The sequence below is a fragment of the Callospermophilus lateralis genome, chromosome 13, assembly GCF_048772815.1.
Source record: "Callospermophilus lateralis isolate mCalLat2 chromosome 13, mCalLat2.hap1, whole genome shotgun sequence".
NCBI lineage: Eukaryota > Metazoa > Chordata > Mammalia > Rodentia > Sciuridae > Callospermophilus > Callospermophilus lateralis.
In genome coordinates, this window is record NC_135317.1 from 25,181,280 (window position 1) to 25,204,693 (window position 23,414).

General features: G+C 39.5%; 1 protein-coding gene across 1 annotated transcript in view; it reads left to right on the top strand.

The window, feature by feature from the left end:
* Positions 1-22,560, top strand: part of Itih2 (inter-alpha-trypsin inhibitor heavy chain 2) — a 34,888-nt gene extending 12,328 nt beyond the window's left edge. The window contains exons 7-21 of the mRNA XM_076831611.1: positions 3,110-3,217; positions 3,891-4,019; positions 6,906-7,022; positions 8,276-8,444; positions 9,497-9,622; positions 10,943-11,124; positions 12,150-12,335; positions 12,686-12,825; positions 14,547-14,716; positions 17,914-18,051; positions 18,731-18,844; positions 19,252-19,450; positions 20,114-20,286; positions 20,913-21,024; positions 22,373-22,560. Coding sequence (XP_076687726.1) covers positions 3,110-3,217; positions 3,891-4,019; positions 6,906-7,022; positions 8,276-8,444; positions 9,497-9,622; positions 10,943-11,124; positions 12,150-12,335; positions 12,686-12,825; positions 14,547-14,716; positions 17,914-18,051; positions 18,731-18,844; positions 19,252-19,450; positions 20,114-20,286; positions 20,913-21,024; positions 22,373-22,520 — 2,211 coding nt within the window. The 3' untranslated portion in view covers positions 22,521-22,560. The remainder of the gene's footprint in view (positions 1-3,109; positions 3,218-3,890; positions 4,020-6,905; positions 7,023-8,275; positions 8,445-9,496; positions 9,623-10,942; positions 11,125-12,149; positions 12,336-12,685; positions 12,826-14,546; positions 14,717-17,913; positions 18,052-18,730; positions 18,845-19,251; positions 19,451-20,113; positions 20,287-20,912; positions 21,025-22,372) is intronic.
* The last annotated feature ends 854 nt before the right edge of the window (positions 22,561-23,414 follow it).

A 23,414-nucleotide genomic window follows, 5' to 3' on the forward strand; every position in this document is an offset into this window, starting at 1 on the left:
CCATCAGAAAGGCCACTTAACTGGAAACGCATTTCCCTCACAGAAATCAAAGAGGATAAGATTTTTTTTTTTTTTAAACTCTCTTGGTGTATCAAATTTGGGGAATAGTTTTATTCCAACACTTGGTTCCTTAGAGAGAGACCAATAAATATGATGCGTGATTCAGGATCACCATGGGCTGGTCCTGACCTCTCAGCAGAACCAGTTGTAGGGCCTCCGACACATACTCCCAAGTGCTCAGTGGTCTAGTGGTCCTATTGGATTTTAGAGCTGTGTCTACAACAAGTGGGACACAGGCTTGCTAAGTATTTCTGCAATCCTAGGAGAAAGTCCTCCTTCCATTTCCCCATGGAGAGAGCCAGCCTTGTCCTGAGGGCTCTATTATAGATAGAAACTTATGGAAGAATAAAGCAGAGGCCCCAGTTCTCTGCAACTTCCCTAGACTTTCCTCCCCTCTTTCCCCAGAGCCTCTCCATTATCTACCAGTGATGGCTACTCGGACTCTCCTGAGCCATCTGGTCCCCCTGATTCTGCTAGATGGCTCATGCCAACATGGAGAACCAGTTGATTTTTTTGGAGGCAACAAGCTAAGTTCACACCTTATTTGTAATAAGAAAGAAAATATTGAAGCTGCTCACACTGTTTTCCATGACTTTAGGAAAACAAAATTTTTTCCATATTTTTATTGGTACATTATAGTTGTACATAATACTATGGTTTGTTGTTACATGTTCTTGCATGCACACAATATAACAAAATAATTTGGGCAGTGTCACCAGTATTTCCCCCTCTCCGTCCTCTTGGTTCGTTTCCTCTACACATCTCCCTTGGGGTTTCATCACACAACCTTTTCCTTTTTCCTCTCTAATTTCCACACATGAGAAAAATCATATGATTCTTGACCTTCTGAGCTTGACTTGTTTTGCTTAACATCATGGTCTTTGGTTCCATCCATTTTCCTGCAAATGATGTAATTTCATTTTTCTTTATGACTGAATAAAACTGCATTGTGTATATATACCACACTTTCTTTATCCATTCAGCCATTGTTGGAAACCTAGACAGGTTGCATAGTTTGGCTATTGTGAATTGTGCTGCTATTAACATGGGTATGCATGTATCTCTTAGTATGATAACTTTAATTCTTCAGGATAAATACCAAGGGGTGGCATAACTAAGTCATCTGATGGTTTTAATCCTAGTCTTTATCAGAGCTTCTATATTGATTTCCATAATGGTTGTACTAATTTACAATCCCCCAAACAGTGTTCCTTTTTCTTCATATCCTCTCCTGCATATATTATTATTTAAAAATTTTTTTCAGTTGTAGATAGATACAATACCTTTATTTTATTTATTTATTTTATGCAGTGCTGAGGGTTGAACCTAGGGCCTCACATGTGTTAGACAAGTGCTCAAACACTGAGCCAAAACTCCAGCCCCCAGCATTTATTATTGTTCATATTCTTGATGGTTACACTCTGACGGGTGTGAGAGGAAATCTCAATGTAGTTTTGATTTGCATTTCCCTGAGTAGGAAAGCACATTTTAGAAATATTTTTTTTGAGAGAAAAAAGCAGACATGGTTCCAAAGTAAGGATTTCCAAATGAAAGTGGTTCATTGCTTTTGCAAATGATTCCAAATGAGAAAGAGGTAGTAAGTAAAGCAATGTGCGTACCAGGCACTGCCTGATGACTTCAGATCTCAATGGGTGTATATAAAAGATGGAGGCTGCTCATAAAAAAAAAGAAAGAAAGAAAAGAAAAATAAATAGAATGGTGTAACACGGGGCCTGAAGAATAATACAGCAATGTTGATTGAAAGGTGGACTTGGGGCCAGGTGCAGTGAACACAGGTGTAATGCCAGCAACTGGGAGGCTGGGGCAGGAGCATTGCAAGTTCAAGGTCAGCCTCAGAAACTTTGCCAGACCCTGTCACAAAATAAAAAAATAAGAACTGAGGATGTATCTCAGTGGTAAGTCACCCCTAGGCTTATTCCCCAGTACTAAAAAAAATAGATGGAGCTGGAGCTGTTAGAAGTTAAGAAGTAGTATACAATGTGTTAAGAGCTCAGGCCCAGGGTTGGAAGCCTGGTTCTGCCACTTATCAGCTGCATCATTCTGAGTCTCTGTTTCTTCATATGTAAAATAAAAAATAATAATAATTAACAATAATAATATTGATGAGAGTGCAGTAAATCAACACATGTGAAGTGGTCTGCACCGTGCTTAAAATATAATAAGCATTCTGGAAATACAGCTCTGGCTATGGTTTTGTCAAGGATCACCAAAAGTATTTCTCCCTGCTGAGCTCTTTCAAAAGGCCCAAGATACAGGGAAAATTGTCGTTTTTAGACAAATCTATGGAGTAAGTGCAGACTAATTTAATAATAACTTTCCTTTTTCTCTGACAAAGTGAAGGTGCTATAAATAACAATAGTAGAATAGAATGAATAAAGGTAGATTCCTATGTTTTATGTGAGTAAACCCAATACCTGAGGTTGTATACTTTATAAGCAAAGAGAGTTATTTGGGAGCTGCTGGTGTCTGGAAGCTCCAAACAACATGGTACCAGCATCCTGGCAAGGGCCCCTGGCTGCATCATGACATGTCAGGGAAACAGAAAGACAACCAGCTGTGTGCAGAGAGAGAAAACACAGGTGTGACCTTGCTTCCTAAAAACTCCTCCCAGCAATACCACAGACCAGCATGAATCCCTTCTGAGGCTCCCATCACCTAATCACCTTGCGGGAGGCCCCACCTCTTAAAGGTCCCACCACTTCAATACTGTCACACTTGGGACCAAGCTTCCAGCGTGTGAACCGTGGGGGACACACTCAAACCACATCTGACTATAGCAATGGGGAATCAGTCCTATGGGAATGAGGCATTTGAAAGCATACTGGGTTGCTAAAAGGGGGTAAAGCCGCCATATGAGATGAATCCCATCCCAGGAAACAGGGAGAACTTTCAGAAGTGATATGATAATAGAACCAGCTTGGAAAACTTGAAGATTGCAAAAGAATCACACCATTCATTAGAAAATTTTACTTCTTGCTTAGAAATTCTTTAAAAACTTTTAATGCTGCAATTTCTTTCTCATCTTTAGGTGGACGTGTGGATTATTGAACCTCAGGGACTTAAATTCCTTCATGTTCCTGATACATTTGAAGGCCATTTCGATGGTGTTCCAGTCTTATCTAAAGGACACCAGAAGGTAACATAATCACTGCCTGTTGCCAGCCATCTAAGTGGCCACTAGTCCCTGGGTTCCATCCTTTTCCTGTGCTCTGGAGAACAAAAAGTGGTCTGGTGTTGGGCTTAGGGCACTATATGAAGGAACAATGCGTCTAGAGGTTTCTTTCAAGTATATCAAACAAAACTCCCAATTGTTTCATTCCATTTTGACCAGTGACTGTCCCTTTTCTAGGTCTCACTTCTCTAAAATCGTCTACTTGACCAGTAGCTAAACACAGTTTTGACCTAATATATGTTGGATTTTCATGAATCAGAGCCAGAAATACCCAGCTTAATTATTTCTCAATGGTCAATGATAAGCAACTACGAAGAGGTCAAACTCTTCTTCTAAGAACCTTCACAAACTCTTTCCAGAGCTGGTAGCCATCTTCTCCATGGTGGATGAGGGAAATTCCGTGAAGGTCTTTTTTAAAAGGCCAGAAACCTGGCAAACAGAACTATAGTCAGGCAGACACTCCCCCCAAAAGCCCTGGCTCTGTCCCTTCCACCTGTGGCAGGCCTACCGATGCTGGGTGCACTGTGGCCACTGGGCAACGCCCCTCATCTATGTGCACAAGCAGATGCAGCTGTCAAGCCCTCCCCTTGAAGGGGCTGGAGAAGAGACCTGGTTCTGATGTCACTGTTCCTTCCAGGCACATGTTTCCTTCAAGCCCACAGTAGCACAGCAAAGAAAATGCTCCAACTGTTCTGAGACCGCCGTGGATGGAGAGCTGGTGGTGATGTATGATGTGAACCGAGAAGAGAAGGCTGGCGAGCTCGAGGTGAGTGCAGACAGACTCCATGGGACTGCCAATCCCCAGTCAAGTTGCTCCTCGGCCCGTGGGTAGTTTCTAGCTATGAAGGCAAGTGTCGAGGCTGCAGAGAAGGGACTAAAATCTTATTTCTCTAAAATGCCATAAGCATTATCTTTTACTTAGTTTTTATTTGTTTCTTTAATTATTTAGTTATTTATTATTTGTCTTATTTTGTTTTTATGTCATTAAAGGTTCACTGCGCCTTTATTAGCCTGCTTTCTACTACTATAACAAAATACCTGAGATAATTAACTTTTAAAGAGCAAAGCGTTGTTTTGGCTCATGATTTTGGAGGGTCTAGTCCATGATCAAGCAGACCCATTGCTTTTAGACCTCTGGTGAGGGGGGTGTGTGTAAGCAAACAGCAGTAGAGCAAACTGTTTACCTCATGGCCAGAAAACAAAAGAGTGGAGAGGAAGGGACCAGGTTCTCACAATCCTCCTGGAGAGTACACTCTCTGTGACCTAAGGATTTCCCATATGACCCTACCTCGTAAAGGTTCACAGAACCACCCAGTAGAGCCACCTTCAGGGACAAGCCTTTAACACATGGCTGTTTGGGGACACTTCTCATATTCAAATCATAGCAGGTGACATATCCAGGAAGACTATGTTCAAGCCTCCTATAAAAAATAATAGAAAATTACAAAGTAGGTATTTTGGATGCCTCCCAAGACTTGCAATTAGATGATCAAAGATTATGGGGTGAGGAGGAAAGCATGATCAAAGCCCAGAGAAAGATCTGGAGCTAATTGTGAATTCTAGGGACCATATTTATCTTGAGATTCCTTGAAAAATTTCCCTTCCCCTTTTGTCACATCTTAGATGTGTGTCTCTATTTCTCTTGTGCTAAGGTAAGAACTCCTAGAGCATATAAAATAGTCTGTGAGCCTCTCTCTTGTGGGAAGGTAGAGAAATATACTGGCAACCATAGCCCCACACCCTGCAGCTGGGGACCATGCAACCAGATGTCAAGGGATAGAGAATTGGGCAAGACAGTCATCAGAAGACAAAGAAGGTTGGCAAGAATCTTGTTGCCTCCCACTAACTTCAAGAAAAAATCCAAATTCTCTGAAGTGGCACATGAAGGTGCTCCGTGACCTGTCCTGCTGACTCTCCACCTAATTTCTTGGATTCCTGCAGCTATGGCCTTGTCTTTCTGGACCACTAATGGAGCCCCAAGTGCGTCATGCTCTGTCCATCACCCATCACTGTCTGGAATTCTTCTCCCCACTTTTTTTTTTTTTGGAACTTATACCATATTTTTAATTTTTATTTTTTTATTAATTTTTATTGTTGGTTGTTCAAAACATTACATAGTTCTTGATATATCATATTTCACACTTTGATTCAAGTGGGATATGAACTCCCATTTTTACCCCATATACAGATTGCAGAATCACATCAGTTACACATCCACTGATTTACATATTGCCATACTAGTGTCTGTTGTATTCTGCTGCCTTTCCTATCCTCTACTATCCCCCCTCCCCCCTCCCCTCCCCTCTTCTCTCTCTACCCCCTCTACTGTAATTCATTTCTCCCCCTTATATTTTTTTCCCTTTCCCCTCACTTCCTCTTGTATGTAATTTTGTATACCCCTGAGGGTTTCCTTCCATTTACATGCAATTTCCTTTCTCTCTCCCTTTCCCTCCCACCTCTCATCCCTGTTTAATGTTAATCTTCTTCTCATGCTCTTCCTCCCTACTCTGTTCTTAGTTACTCTCCTTATATCAAAGAAGACATTTGGCATTTGTTTTTAAGGGATTGGCTAGCTTCACTTAGCATAATCTGCTCTAATGCCATCCATTTCCCTGCAAATTCTATGATTTTGTCATTTTTTAATGCAGAGTAATACTCCATTGTGTACAAATGCCACATTTTTTTTTTATCCATTCGTCTATTGAAGGGCATCTAGGTTGGTTCCACAGTCTTGCTATTGTGAATTGTGCTGCTATGAACATGGATGTAGCAGTGTCCTTGTAGTATGCTCTTTTTAGGTCTTTAGGGAATAGACCGAGAAGGGGAATAGCTGGGTCAAATGGTGGTTCCATTCCCAGCTTTCCAAGAAATCTCCATACTGCTTTCCAAATTGGCCCCACCAATTTGCAGTCCCACCAGCAATGTACAAGTGAACCCTTTTCCCCACATCCTCGCCAGCACTTGTTGTTGTTTGACTTCCTAATGGCTGCCAATCTTACTGGAGTGAGATGGTATCTTAGGGTGGTTTTGATTTGCATTTCTCTGACTGCTAGAGATGGTGAGCATTTTTTCATGTACTTGTTGATTGACTGTATGTCCTCCTCTGAGAAATGTCTGTTCAGGTCCTTGGCCCATTTGTTGATTATCTTCTCCCCACTTTCCACCCCAACCCAGCCCAACTCCCACAACACAGGGCTAATTCCAGCCTCATCCCAGATCTCAGTGCACATGCCAACTCTTTGTAAAAGCCTCCCCGGTCTGAGTCTCGGAGCCCTTTACTTTCCTAGTCGTGGCACCTTACACTCTGCACTGCAAATCCTCTTCACCTGTCTACACCCTCTGCTGTCTGTGAACCCCCAAGGGCAGGTGCTCCACCTGACTCACCGTTGGTTAACAAGGCTCTGGAACAGAGGCCTGAGAGTGAAGTGCTGTAGAGTGGAACTCTGCCAAGAAGGTTTGGACTCCCCTGGGAGAAGAACAGCAGAAGGAGCAGGAAATGGATGTGCACCTGAGTCACCTCTGCTCTGGTCTTCATGAGTGCCATGCCACCTTCTCCTGTCGCCCACTTTTCTTCTCTAGAACCTGGACCCCCCAGTGCCTACCTTCTCAATATTGGTCATGGACTGACTCACATATATGTTCTATTTTGCAGGTGTTTAATGGATATTTTGTCCACTTCTTTGCTCCTGAGAACCTGGACCCAATTCCCAAAAACATCCTGTTTGTTATTGACGTTAGTGGCTCAATGTGGGGGATTAAGATGAAACAAGTAAGTGCCCCCTTGTTCACAGTGACAGACAGAACTGCCTATCTTCTATGCTCCTCTCTTAATGCAATAGTTTGTTGGCCCCTCCACTCCTTCCTTTGGGCTAAAACTCAGAAACTCTTGTTACTGAGAATGTGAGCTTTTCCCAAGGGTTTGAGATTATCATCTGTTCCCTGGACATGCCCCAGTCATTCCTTCCTTGTGAATTTCTCTTCCATCTCCCTGTTTTCTGCTTCCTCTTCCCTTTCTTTTTTTTATTGTCTAGTATTTCCTTGAAAAATTATCTTGAAACTCAGCTCTTTGAAAAGTTTCCTCTTTGCAGGGCCTCTTCTCACTCTGGTCACTTTACTGCATCATCTTTCAGTTCTTCTGCATACAGTTGAACAGCAGAGCATTCCAGTGTCAAAGAATTGGGGAAGAAGAGGAAAAGTCAGCAATGGAGATTAACAAAAAGCCAGTAAAGAGAGCAGGAAGAAAAACCCCAGAAGACAAATGAGGAAATTGTTCTAAGGAGGGAGTGAGCGGTTGGTTCAATACCCATGATAAAATGAGTCTGATGAGAAATGAGGATGGTCCATTGGATTTAGCAACATCAAGGTCATTGGTGACCTTGACAAGGGGAGCTTTGGTGGAGTAATGAAGATGAATATCTGGATAGAATGTGCTCAGGGAAAATGGGAAGAGAAAATTGGGAGAAGGAAATCTAGTTTGCAGTAGGGGAATTTGCAGTTGGTAGAAATACTGAGGGTTGCTCCCCGCTACGAGGCAGGAGGGAAAAGTACGTAGGTACCAATATTGCTGGTTGGGGTTTAATATTCGTAGGAGTCTATAGAAATTTTCTTCTGATTGCTTCAGTTATCAGTGAAGCAAGAATCAGGCTAAGACAGAGGAAGAGGCAGATGTGGTTGTTTCAAAGAGAAAGAAGATGAGAAATAGATGTTTAAAAGGGAATAATGGACATGAGAAATATATGTGATTTTGTGATCCTTAGCTTAAACTAGGACTAGTCAAACTTGTTGTGCATAACAATAAGACACTAAAGATGCAAGTATTCACAAACTTTAAAACTTAAAATTGAAAATTGAATGTTCTAAATACACAAGGACTAGGCCTGTGTTGACTGAGGTGGGTTAAAGAGGTTTTCTTGGAGAAGTTGAGATTGAGTCAGGACTTGAAGGTTGATGACGATTGGTCTCCTAGTTTCTTAGGCTTAGGATTTATTTAGTAAAACCCCCCTTTATTCTTTTCTGGAATAGACTGTGGAAGCAATGAAGACCATACTGGATGACCTAAGAGCTGAAGACCAATTCTCTGTGGTCGATTTCAATCACAACGTTCGAACCTGGAGAAATGATTTAGTTTCAGCTACTAAAGCACAGGTTGCAGATGCCAAGAGATACATTGAGAAAATCCAGCCCAATGGAGGTGAGTGGGTTTGGCCTAAAGCCCTGTGTGAAACCTCCCTAAATTCCAAGTCTTTTTGTGTTGTTGTTGTTCTTTTTAATTATATATGACAGTAGAATTTACTTTGATATAATTGTACAAGCATGAAATATATCTTATTCTAACTAGGACCTCATTCTTATGGATGTACATTATGGTGGGATTCATTATGGTGAATTCATATAGGTACATTAAAAAAAAGTATTCTGGATTCATTTGCTTTACTTAAGAATCATTATCCTCCACTGCAGTGGTCTTTACTCAGTTTGCAATGGGTCTGCCCTAAATTAAATATATTTATTGGTAAATGATGAATACTATTTGTGACACAAGTCCAGCTTGATGAGTTTTTAAAAATTCCAACCTTTTACAAAAAAAAGGTTCAGTAAGTGATGCTAGCTTTTATTTTCACTTGCATATGGTAAAATGTAAGTCTTCGGTGCACTGATTCACATGCCTTAAGTTGGGTATTTTACAAAAATGATAGACTGGTGCTTTGAAGGGCTTATTTATCTCTAGGGGGATAGTTTAGGTTTTTTTCTATATTTTTATTGGCACATTATAGTTGTACATAATGGTGCGATTTGTTGTTATGTATTTGTATGTGCACACAAAAAATATAACGATATAATTGCCCAATACTTCCCCTTTCTCTCTTCTCCTCCCTCTCCCTCTTTTCTCTTTTCTCTTACTGATCTCCCTTCAGGGGACAGTTTATTTTAAAGTAAATAATTTACTACACTATGGTACCTTGACCAGGCAGAGCTAAATTTGTGTCAGTTGGAAAGCAATCAAATTATTATTTAATTTTGAATAATTAGCAAATAATTATTCAAATATTATATTAATATTATTAATAATTATTAAAGAATCATTAATTAGTTAATGGTTATTAATAATTTTAAAAAAATTATTTAATATCGAATACATTATGCATAAGAAATCACTAGACAGATGAACCTGAATCCAAGGTGCGATTTTAGTGTGTGTGAAAAGAAAGTGCTTACAATGGTATAATCCCATTACTTTACCAGGCACAAACATCAATGAAGCACTCCTGAGGGCGATCTTTATTTTGAATGAAGCCAATAATTTGGGATTGTTGGACCCCAACTCGGTCTCTCTGATCATTCTGGTTTCTGATGGAGACCCAACAGTGGGCAAGTATCGCTTCAATTTTCTCATGACAAACATTTTCACTGCTGTTGCTTGAGAATGTGATTTGCCCTGCATGGGAAGTCTAATGACATGGGCCTGAGTTTCTAAAACACTTCAAGCCCCCGCTTCCTAAAGGCAGTCTCCCATCAGGGAGCACTCATCACATTAGCCAGTCCTCGGACATTGTAGTGGTGCTCTTGAATGCCTCAGTTTCCCCTCCATGCTAGGGAGAGAGCTGAGTTTGAATTCTAATAGTATATTGTGAAGATTTGCTGATGCATTCCAGTGAAATGCATTTTTAGACATTGAAAGATGGTGTGTGAGTTGTAACTGGTGAATACTGACCCCAGCTCTTGACATAGTACCTCCAAAGGGCACAGTAACACATTCTCTATTTTCCATATTCCTCCCAGTTGCAACTGGAGAAAGGACAGCTCTCTAACAACCTTTAAGTTAATCATTTTTCTTATCCACAACATGACTCCAACATTTTTATTCTTTTTTAACCTGTGTATCTATACTGACAAACATAAGGAATAGTGAATGCCAGATTGTGTTGCTTAAGCGTGTTGCCATGTGAACAAGCACCCTTTCTAACCTGTGCCTTACACAGCTAAACGGAATGAAAATACGTGAAGCAGTAATAACAGTGGCAACCGGAGTGTTGGAAAGATGAAGAGAGGCCATTTTATTAGTAGTGAGACTAACGTGACTAATTGTAATGTCTTTGTTATAGATTCAATGTTTCCCCTCACCTCAGAGTTTAAAATTCAAGTTTTGGATAAACTCATAAGAAAAGAGAGGAAATGCAATTTTTTTTTTTTTTTTAAAAAATGTCTATTTCTTACTCCTATCCCTTAATCATCTAGATCCTGTCCTGAAGTCAGTCACTGGCTACCAGTTCCCAGAGATATTTAGTACATATCATATTACTCTAAGTACATAGTTGGAAACATAAATGTATATGTTCATGTAGGTATACAAGTGCATCCTACATACTGCCTTATTTACCTTGATTTTTTTCCTTATTTAAAAAATTTGTCTTTTTAATAGCTACATGGATTTTCACTGTTTAAATGTACCATAATCTAACCACTCACCCTTATTGGTGTACATTTAATTTGTTTCCAATATGTTTGCTATTCCTAAATAATGTTGCCATGTACCATTGCCCATACTTCATTTTGACCCATACTAGTTCAAAGAGTAAGTGCATTTTTTAAATTTTGATAAATCTCACTAAATTACCTTGCCTGGATTTTCCAAAAACTTTTTTAACATTGATTCCTTCTTCTTTTCTTTCCTGTCATCACCAATTTCAGGTGAGGTAAAACTGTCAAAAATTCAGAAAAACGTGAAGCAGAACATACAAGACAATGTCTCCTTGTTCAGTTTGGGGATAGGATTTGATGTTGACTATGATTTTTTGAAAAGACTATCCAATGAAAATCGTGGAATTGCTCAAAGGATTTATGGAAACCAGGACACATCCTCCCAGCTCAAGGTAACACTGTTTTCTGTTCCCCACCCCCTAGAAATCATTCAACTACCCATATCTGATGCCTAAATGAAGATGGTTGCACTTAATTTAAAATTGCCATTTTTGTTGCAAGAATCAGAGAAGGACCCCTTCAGGAACTGAACACTTCATTCAATTCCTCCTCACAGTCCCCTCCACCCAGGTACTTCTACCTTAATGGTGAGATAGGAGCGCACACTTCCCTACCCCCTGAGTGGAAAGGTCTCTTGAGGCCAGCTTTTGCTGGCCCTTGAGGCCCATTGAGCAATGGCCTTTCCTATCATGGGGGCCACTTGTTTTTCCTTTGAAGTGCTTTGGCACCTCAAATATCGGTTCTTTAATATGTAAAACAGGTCCAACTGAGGCCTCTAAGTTTCCTTAAATACAAAAGATAAAAATTACTTGTTTATTTTACTAAATGGCCAAGAAAATACATCAGGCCCTGAAAATAGGAAAGGTTTAGGGTTCTAATTTTGGGGTATTGACTCAGCTGACATTTGTTATTATGAGAATACCTGAGATTTTTTATGCTGATCATACCAGAAAATGGGAGAAATCTGGGTTCTTAAATATCGATAGTGCTTCTAACAAATCTTATTGTCTCCACATCACAGTTTTTTTTTTTCACCAAATAATTGTGCCAAGCGAGGTGGCACCCACCTGTAATCCCTGAGGCTAGGGAGGTTGAGGCAGGAGGATCAAGAGTTCAAAGCCAGCCTCAGCAAAACCAAGGCTTTAAGCAACTCAGTGAGACCCTGTCTCTAAATAAAATACATAATAGAGCTGGGGATGTGGCTCAGTGGTCAAAGTGCCTCTGAGTTCAATCCTTGGGTACCAAAAAAAAAAAAAAAAAAAAAAAAAAATCATGAGTATGTTTACTTGTCCCAGAGATACATGAGATAACTTAAGAAGTATCTACTAAGCATGTGACAAACCTCAAAGAAAAATGCTTTAAATAATTATTTATCTGGTCTTTTTTTTCTTCTTCTTTCTCTTTTTACAAACTGTAGAAATTCTACAATCAGGTCTCAACTCCATTGCTCCGAAATGTTCAGTTCAACTATCCCCACACGTCTGTAACAGATGTCACTCAGAACAGTTTCCACAACTATTTTGGAGGTTCAGAGATTGTTGTGGCAGGAAAATTGGACCCTGATAAGTTGGAGCAAGTACAGAGCATTATCACCGCGACTTCGGTACATCTGCTTGTCTGCTTATTCGAAGATACTAACTGGTCCCCTGGAGACAATCAATCCTGCATGTGAACAAGCTAATATTCTGCATTCCCAGAATCCTGTGTGTAGAACAGCAGCAGTAACTAAAGAGAGGGCATGAGAAAAGCTCTGCCACCTTCCCGACTATTCAGTCAATCTTCACGTTTTCATCCAAGTCCACGCCCCGCCCCTGGAAGGGTGCTCTTAGTCCCCAACAGAGGCATCTTCCATTTCTTTTGTATTCCCCTCCAAATGCCTAGTGCTCTGATTCATTCAAGGTGATTTAATTAACTCTAATTCTTCTCCCTTCAATTGAACCTTCTGTCCTTTAGGCTAACACAGAGTTGGTCTTGGAAACCCTGGCCCAGATGGATGACCTGGAGGATTTTCTATCAAAAGACAAGCATGCAGATCCTGATTTCACCAAGAAATTGTGGGCATATTTAACAATCAATCAACTGCTAGTGGAGCGGTAAGGAGAGGAGTGTCCACACTAGAGGGATTTGTAAAAGTGAAATGTTTACCCACAATATTTGAGTTCATGCACAAAAGGTTTGCAACCAAGAAAGGCAGCAAATTAATATAGGGTTGTGTTATTAACTTCCATGGGTTCCCAATTCTTCAACTAAAGCTGGATTAACTAATTAATTTTTTTTTGGTTCTGGGGATTGAACTCAGGGGCACTCTACCACTGAGCCACATCCCCAGTCCGATTTTGTATTTTAGAGATAGGGTCTCACTGAATTGTTTAGCACCTCACTTTTGCTGAAGCTGGCTTTGACCTTGGGATCCTCCCACCTCAGCCTCCTGAGCCACTGGCATTACAGACGTGTGCCACCATGCCTGTCTAACTTTCTTTTTTATTAAGGTATAATATACATAGAGTATGTGAAGTGCATTCATTTGAAGTGTGCAGTTTAATGAATTTTTATATATATCGCCCATGTAATCACCACCCAGATCCAGATATAGAATCAGTGAAGGTTCCTTTATTCTCCTTCTCCCACCTCCAGTGGAAACCACTTAGTCTGATTTCTGTCACCATCAATTAGTTTTGCCTGTTGTAAGTGTCACATAACCATGCAATCTGTTTCCAGCTTCTTTCACTTGGTATGATATCTATGAGATTCATCCATGTTGCTGTGTATATAAGTAGTTAATTTACATTTGCTCTTGAAAACAGGTTATTGTCTAAAGAGAAATGTATGATTATGAGATTACAATGTTCCCTAGGAAGGGCTCCCTGATGCTCATCTACGTCACCCCTGGCTTCTCAGTCGAGCTGCATCTTAACCCTCCAACATAAAAACTTATCTATCTCTAGGGTAGTGTACAGTTCTTTGACCACCTGCATCAGAATTACATGGGGTGTTTGATAAAAATTACTGTTCCCAAGCCCACTCCACCTGTTAGATCAGATTCCCAAGAAGATGAAATAGGGTGATCTAAACTAGGCTGGGAAAATGAAATACCATTATATAGCTGGATTTGCAGAGAAAATCCCTGATGTTGATAAGATTATAAAAAAAAAAAATAAACAGGCTGTAAGCTATTTGAGAAATATCCCTGTCCCTTGAGTAGAAGCACACTGAATATATTTAAAGGTATAGAGCAAATTGCTGCTGAAGTTAAATATCGATTAAAAAAAAAATCTCAGATCAGTGGTTGCCACTGATATGGTTCAGGGAAGCAAAGAATATATGGAGCACAGAACATTTTTAGGACAGTGAAAATTATTCTGTATGATATTACAGTGGAGGATACATATTGTTTATTTGTTTAAACCATAACATAAAACAACATCCATAAGTCCTAATGTAAACTATTGACCTATGACTTAAGTTACAATTGATGGATGTCTATTCATCAATTGTAACAAATGTACAACTCTGGTGGGAGATGTCTATAGTGAGGCAGGGGGTCCACAGGAAATATCTCAGGACTTTCTGCTTGATTTCACTGTAAACCTAAAGCTTCTCTGAAAAAATAGCCTTTATAAACAATCCCTTGGGACTACATAGCTAGATAAAATACTTAGTAGCTTCATGAAGACATTTAATTCTGTTTCCCTCTGCCTTGTGCACCCTGACCCCCTGCCCAGATCCTGGCTGGACTTCAGAAGCGGAGGTGGGTGGATATGGGATCTGAGTTCCCCTTTCAATTACCTGTCATGCCTCTATTTCCTGGATGCAGAAGCCTGGCTCCTACAGCTGCAGCCAAACGGAAGATTACAAAAACAATCCTGCAGATGTCTCTAGAACATCATATTGTGACCCCACTGACTTCGATGGTGATTGAGAATGAAGCTGGGGACGAGCGCATGCTGGCCGACTCCCCTCCACAAGATCACTCTTGCTGTTCAGGTCAGTGTTTTCATCTGGTGGAGTAATGTCAGGGCAGCTTTCTGGTCCTGTGCCGAGGTCCTAGGGCCTCTGCTCCGTCCCGTCCCTAGCCCACCTCTTGCCCCCAGCTCATGTCCCTGCCTGCCTGAGCCTGCATATTAAACTTACTTGAGAATGGTTTATCATTATGGTTTTTGAACATTTTTACTCATATCTCCCAAAGGAATTATGAAGATCTCTGAAGCCCCACACTCATTTTTTTTAAATTTTAAATTTATTTATTCTAATTTGTTATACATGACAGCAAAATGCATTTCAATTCATATTACACATATAGAGCACAATTCCCACACTTATTTCTTAAATCAACATTTAATTTTTTTCATCCTATTTAAATCATGGCGACAAATATATTTCTGGCATATCGTAAACATTGACTCTGTAAAATAAAACAATGTCACTGTTTTGAACATATCTAATGAGACAGAACACTTATTGTGATACTCGCCATCATCCATCTAAAAAATGCATGAATAAATTCTGTTTTAATTACTAAAATGTTGATATTGTTCGTTTTTTCTAGTTAGACTTGTATTTATTTCCATTCTACTTTCTCCTCACAAAATATGATAATGTAATCTATTTTTATACATCAAAGTCTTATTAATCACCTTGCTTCCTTGCAAGAAAAAATGTTTGCTTATTTTGCTCTCTCTCTCTCTCTCTCTCTCTCTCTTTTTTTTGCTTCTATTTGTTTAACTTTTAAATTTAAGAGTTGTACCATTGTTGTAGAGACAGATGAGGTAAGGCACCAAAGATAGCAGGAAATAGTTTTATTTGGCTGCAGCCAGGTTCAGAGGGCCCAGCTTTTGCTGTAATCAATCAATCCCCTCCCTGAACCCCGAGTTCAGGTAGTTTCAGAGTTTTATACTCAGCATGTAAGGGGAAGGGCTCAGAAGTTCACAGTCTACAGAAGTTCACATATAAGCAGCTTTTTCTTTCACTGTTTTGGGCAAGTTAACCCTTCAAGGACAACACCTGAGAAGGGGACAGCTTCTTCTCCCCTTTCTTTCCTCTCCCTGCCAGCTGTTACCATGGAACCCAGTTGATAACTTATCTTAAAAATGTAGACATCTCTGTGAAGCCCAGTTCACAGCCTTGTTTGCACATTTCTACAAACTATTATACTGGATACGTTTGTGAAAAACTAGTAAGGGGGTGTCCAGCACCTGGAGGGCTGGTATCTTCCCAGCCAGTGGCCAAGTAAATTCAGGGCAACACAGAAATAGGAAGTTTATCTACATTAAACTCTTTTGCATAGACTCTTTTGCTGAAAGTCCTAAAATCACCCATGGTGAAGATTTCTAGAGAAGCCCAGTTAAGACTTTTCTGTGCCACTTCACCATAAGATTCTGACCATTCAAATTTTCTTCTGGACTGTATTTTATTAAAATTACTACAGTGTTAGTAGACATTGATCAAAATAACATTAATATGATATAAATTTTGAAATACATAAGAAGTAAAATCAGAAATCATCTCCTAGTATTCATGTATTCATGGTAAGTACTGTTTATGGATAGACTGAAAGATACAGGATTCAGCTTCAATTCTACATTTTAAAAAAAATTTAAAAAACAACTTTACAGGCTTAAGTGCTGATAAACATTGTTGATAAAGATATGTTAGATAGGAATGGAAGAGAAAGAGCTTGTTAATAGAAATGTCACTCGCTTGTCTGAATTCCACCACAGGTATATGCCCAAACTCACAAATTCAAGCATTCAAAACTTCAATGATTTGTCAGCTGACAATGTGAACCCTTCCCAATTTTACTGAAAGTAAAGAATGAGTAACCATCTGACTGGGAAAGGACTTGTCACCAGTCATTGGAGTCACTGAATTTTAAGTGCTATATCTACATTCAAATGGACGCTTTTTTGATTCCTGGGGACTTTAGGTGAAGGAGGGCCTTCCATTCATAACCTAGGATGATAATAAGTTTTTCAAAAAATATTTATTTTTTAGTTGTAGTTGGATACAGTATGTTTATTTTATTATTTTTATGTGGTGCTAAGGATTGAACCCAGGGCCTTGCACACTTGCTAGGCAAGTGCTCTACCGCTGAGCCACAACCCCATCCCTGATAAAGGGGTTTTAGGAAAAGTATATGTGAAAGCTCCAAATCTACAAATGGCTTTAAAAACTCTCCTTGCCCTCTGTATCCTGTAAAAAGTCTCCAGGTAGCCCCTGGGGGTACATAACCAAGGCTAGAGGGGCTTCCAGTTTACTAATCTTTTCCCTCTTTCTTAGAGACCTAGTCTTTGAGGATGAGCTGCATCCACTGGAGGGATTGCTTTCTGCATTTTTAATTGTGCTCAAGTGGGACACCAAGTTTATTGCACTGGTCCACGGTTTGTGGAACTCTGTCTTCTGACATCCCTGATTACAACAGATTGAGGCCCTCATAGCTAAACTGATCTAGGGAATAACTAAGGCTGGGAAATTGCCTGTGTTTCTCAAAGCAAGAATGACTGAATATCAGAATCTTTCTTGTGTAACGCAGTCTCTCTCATAGACAGGGAACCTCTTTAGAAAGTGAAATGGGTTCAGCTTGTTGTTTGGCGAGTTCTAGAAAGATCTATAGTCATCAGTTCCTCTTACTACAGATCCTTCCTCAGCTTCTGGACCCTGGGAGAACTCTATCACAGTCTCTCTTCCTGGGATGCCAGCGGGACAGCAGAGATCTCTGGAATAAAAACATGGAAAGGGGGCCAGGGATGGTGGCACACACCTGTAATCCCAGCGGCTCAGGAGGCTGAGGCAGGAGGATTATGAGTTCAAAGCCAGCCTCAGCAAAAGTGAGGCACTAAGCAACTCAGGGAGACCCTGTCTCTAAATAAAATACAAAATAGGACTGGGGATGTGGCTCAGTGGTTAAGTGCTCCTGAGTTCAATCTCTGGTAGTTACCACCTTGCAAAAAAAAAAAAAAAAAAAAAAAATGGGGGAAGGGGCTGAAGGTGTTTTTCAGTGGTACAGCACTAGCCTAGCATGTATTAGACTCTGGATTCAATCCCTAGAACTGGAAAAAAAAAATGGGGAGATAAAACTTCCACCAAGAGCTTCTGGGGGCTGCCAAAAGAGAAAGAAAGAATGAATGAAAAAGGATTGTTGGAATTTCTATGGAAACTAATGCATTCAGTTTTTTCCTGCACAGGTGCCTTATATTATGGCAGCAAAGTTGCTCCAGGTTCCATCCCATCTTGGGCCAAGCCTTCCCCAACACCAGTGATGGCCATGCTTGCAGTAGGGGGACAGCTGCTTGAGTCCACGCCCCCTCCACATGTGATAAGAGGTAACAGAGCTTCAATGCACACTCTTCCACCTTCTCAACCGTTTTTTTGAATTGTTCATGGAAGGGTCTTTCCTATTGTTCCTAGCAAGAGCAGCTGTCTAAATTCCCTAGAATGTAGATCTCAATCAAGAGATCCTCAGAATGAACTTCTCAAGACACAGATCAGACATTGTTCTGCGACAGAGGAAACTTAGCCAGGACTTTGGTGGATATTTCAAGTGACCTCATTTCACTTTTGTGGCTTATCTATTTTATGTCTCCTTTATTTTTCTTTACTGTATATGAATACATCTCTATTTTACTTAAAAAATATGTCTAGAGTATGTGTTTCTTACATGTATGTGTTATATATATGGGTTTTTCATACATGTATGTTTCTTATTCCTTTTATCTTTTGTATTTAATTTTATCTCCAGTATTTAGCCTAGTACATATGCAAGAGGTACAAAATAAATATCCATTATTTTTTATTAAAAACATAAATACTGATAGATGATCCAAGACAAAGGGACAAGAGGGTATGAACCACTGGATCTCCATGCCTATAACAGAACCTGATCAATAACGGAAGCACAGTAGATACTTATTCTGATTAAATTAAAGGTGTTCAGGAATAAAATACTGTTCAAAATAATTTCTTTTAATGATTTTGTTTTCATTTTCCATGTATGTTTTCCAGTTGAAAATGACCCTCATTTCATTATTTACCTGCCAAAAAGCCAAAAGAATATTTGCTTTAATATTGACTCAGAACCTGGAAAAATCCTCAATCTGGTTTCTGATCCAGAATCAGGTAAAATAAAAAGAACTTATTTTTGAATTAGAAAATTAGATAATTGCCACACTCCCCTGTCACTACCTGGGATTTCTCTGTGTCTCTTCTTAATAGAAATTCTATACTTTTAGAAATCTGATAATTAGTGAAAAATTAAATTATAATAAAAACATTCTGAAGAGTCTGGAACAATCATAATTCAAAACCTATATTGTAAGGATAAACTAGCTTATCTTATTATGATATAATTACTTCATAATAAAACATATCAGTTATAAAATGAGATTTATAAAAAAACAAATTCTGAAGCAAAATAATAATATTCTCAAGTTGTCAAGTTTTATAAAATTTGAATTATGGTACTCAGACATAAAAAAAAGGGGGGGGGGCCCACAAGGAAAAAAAATGATTTTTTTCTTCTACAGGTATTTTAGTGAACGGTCAGCTTATTGGTGCAAAGAAGCCTCAGAATGGAAAACTAAGAACCTATTTTGGAAAACTGGGATTTTATTTCCAAAATGAAGATCTGAAAATAGAAATCAGCACTGAGACAATCACCCTGAGTCGTGGTTCTCGTACATCCATCTTGTCCTGGTCTGACACAGCTCACATCATTAATCAGAGGCAAGTATTACTCCATCTGAATGGATTCCTGTCTTTGAGGCATGGCTGCACAAATAAATCCAAACATCACTGCCAACACAGAATTTAAAATAATCATTTTAAGCATAAGGAAGTCAAGGCTCAAGAAAGTTGTTCTTACCTACCATACTCTTGCAGGTAGCTTTTTGGTCACTAATGTGTCTCAGTGCCTGGCCTAATGTGTGGCATACAGTAAGTACACAATACATATGTTGGATCAGTGAACAAACTCATCAACTGAAATCCCTAGCTGACTCTGTCAGGGAGTCTGCTCCAAGCCCCATGTGTCTTACCAATTAGTATCTATTTATTGATGGTTTACCTATAAACATGAAAATTGACAGAATTTTAGAACTGGGAGTTAAAAGAACAGCATTCTGAAGGCTGGGAATATGGCTCAGTTGGTAAAGTGCTTGACTCACATGCACAAGACCCTGGGTTCAATCCCCAGAACCACAAAAACAAACAAACAACAACAACAACCACAACAAAACCCCCAGCATTCTGTAGCAAAAATTTGGTAAAGCTCTTAAAACACAAGGGGAATTGTACTGGGAGGAATGGAGAGTATATATTGTGGGTGAGAATGACTTGCTAAAGAAGTCTGTTCTGGAATCCTTTCCTTCCTTTTGACTTTCACACTAGAGTGCTTGTCTCTGTGAAGAAAGAAAAAACTGTGACTGTCACCCTGGATAAGGAGATGTCCTTTTCTGTTCTACTGCATCGTGTTTGGAAGAAGCATCCAATCAACGTAGACTTTCTGGGAATCTACATTCCCCCAACACACAAGTTTTCCCTTAATGTGCATGGACTTTTAGGTAAATTGTCTCTCGACCATCGGGAATATGCAGGGCCACTCTGTCTTTAGTGACTTGGATGAGGGTCGTTAGAAGTTGGGAAGAGAGCAGGTGTGGACTCAGGGGTAGAGGACCCATAGAATGTGGTGACTAGGGAATAAGATGGCCAGGACCATTCATCTTTCCAGACAGGGGCATCTAGGGCCAGGGTTTCAGCATCACAAATGGGGCAAGTTAAGAGAAGACTGTTTTGTAATGGAAGGGAGGTGAACTGGTTTAGGAAGTCTTTGATAACAAGTAGAGCATCCAGGGACTACATTCCCTGGTATTTTAAGAGTTTAAATGTAAACTCATGACATCACAGACATGTTCCTATGGTTTGACCCGTGCTCTCCAATGCCAACCTCACCCCTGTCCTCACCATCACTTGGGTGGTTTTACTAATAGTCCAGTGGGTCAGCCTCATGTACAAAAAATGATCATGGGAAATCATTTTCAGGAAGAACCCTTCCCTCCCTTTGCTGTTCCTTTTACCTCTCAACGTGTCTTTCTACCCTAGAAATTCTGGAAGGAGGACCAAAATGTCACTTGGATCCAAGGTAACTTTGGATTACATGTAAATAAATGTCTGGACTTTGTTTTGCTAGGCCAGTTTATGCATGAGCCAAAGATACACATCTTCAATGAGAGACCAGGAAAGGACCCTGAAAAACCAGAGGCAAGCATGCAAGTGAAAGGACAGAAGCTGACTGTCACCAGGTAGGCCTTGGATGCTTATGCAATGATGAAAAGGGTTCCCTATTGGATTAGCTGTCAAACTCAACAATGCATCAGGAATAGACACATATATATCATTTCCATAAGGACCGTTCAATGGCCTACTTTAGGTGTCAATAATGACTATGAGTGTGCATTATGAAATGCCAAGATTAATTAATCTATTGTTCTCATCATCATACATTAGAAGCCCTCTGCTCACAAGTTGGATAACTGAAAAAATTAACCAAAGGAAGAAATCATAAAAATACCCATGAGCCACAGTGTAGAGAACGAAAGTATATTTTTATGTGAATCTTCTTTTTGAGTATGGATTTACTGAATTCATTTTTGTGTAGCTATTCTTACACAAATCATATCCATATGCTTCAATTTGAAGTGAGAACTTATAAAACATTCTGAGTGTTACAAGTTATAAAACTTGTAACATCTTTATAAATTTTCCCCAGTCTTCTCATCCATGCCTAATTTGATACCATTTTAAAGCAGTTTTTGTCTTTTTAGAGTTATTATAAAGCAACCAACTTTGCTTTATTAAAAATGACTCTTCCTAGCTGGGTGCTGTGGAGCATTCCTATAATCCCAGTTACTTGGGAGACTGAGGCAGGAAGATGGCAAGTTCACCGCCAACCTGGGCAACTTTGTCAGACCTTGTCTCGAAATAAAAAAATAAAATAAAATAAAAAGCTGGAGATGTAGTTCAGTGGTAGAGCACCATTGAGTTCAATCCCCAGTAGGAGAGAAAAAAAAAAAAAAAAGACTATTCCTGCACACAAATGTCATTGGCTTTCACATACTCAATCAAATCATAACATTGCAAAAATTAGGCCATAAAATTATAAGTGCCACCACAAAACTAAATTTGTGGACCAAACAGGGATTCTTGGTTTGGACTACTCAACTGGTTTTGGTTCACGAGATAAAACAGCAGGTATCACTCTTAAATAAAACATTTATCCATAAGTCCGAGGTCCCTCAGATGCATTCTTGAGTTAATGTGTGAGGTTAGTCTACAACATTTTGGGATTGTATTCCTGTCTTTCCACTTGCATTAAATGACTGCTCTCTACTTTGCTGGAAGGGTTCACAGGGGTCAACCTGTGTAAGGATTCCTTGAATAGTAAGAACACACTGCCGATTTTCTGTCCTTCTAACAGCCATCTCCAGATTCTGACATGTCATACATGTTGGGAATACGGTGGGGCGGGGAAGATAATGGTAATAAAAAAGCACAATGCACAGCACGGAAAAGTGGGTGTCTTGTTTCTTGTTATGCCTGACTGGCCGTGCCTGGTCTGTTCCCTAACCATGCGTACCATTTTCCTTGCAGAGGATTCCAGAAAGACTACAGAACAGATATAGTGTTTGGAACAGATGTTCCCTGTTGGTTTGTGCACAACAGTGGCAAAGGTTTCATCGATGGACATTACAAGGACTACTTTGTGCCTCATCTCTATAGCATTTTTAAATGGCCTTAAAGGTTTATAGTTTTGAAAATTCTATATATAAATACACATTTTTTCCCTGCCACTTTTGCAGTCATTCCTCAGTTGAATAGTTAAAAACCCCAGGTGCCATGGAGGTTTATAAAGCCTGTTCAACACATCTGAAGAAAATAAATATTTTGCAATGAAGCTTTATGATTCTGTTGCATTTTTCAGATGCTAAGGTGTATTAACTGAGTGATGCAAAGAACTGCTTTGGCAAGTCAGGGTGGTATCTAGACAGAGCCCTAGATTTGGCATTTACTGTGATAATTTCACTACTGTTGAATGTCAGGTCCTTGACCTTGCAGATGGAGAATATTTTTTTACAAGAGGCTCTTCTATGTTAATCACATAGCAAGTTCAATTACGAGGTTATTTGTGAACATGGAAAATGAATACGGGAAGTTGCTTAATCTTAGTTGTTTTGTGGAGATTTATACTAAAAACCTGTCACCCTCAGTAGGGACAATTTTATCAAGGGAGCTGAGATGACCTGATGTATTTTGTTAGGATTCCCTTCATGGTGTTGGCCCTTAACATCCTTTCCAGTTCATGAGGACTGAATATCTCGGCATTCTAGAGAAAAATAAAACCCATAGAAATTTATTTTAAAAAAAACTGGCTTAACCATCTTTAGGACTTGTGAAACCTGTCTTCAAAGCTTTTCCTAAATATCAATCACATAGTCACCATAAAAATAATTAATATATGTCTTACTGTCTGGATAATGCAAGCCTTATGTTCAAGAAAAAAACAGAGTAATGGTTCAGATCATAACCTTGGTCACAAGGTTATGTTTGCTTGTTTTTTTACACAATATCTTTATTTTATTTACTTATTTTTATACAGTGCTGAGGATCGAACCTAGCACCTCGCATATGCTAG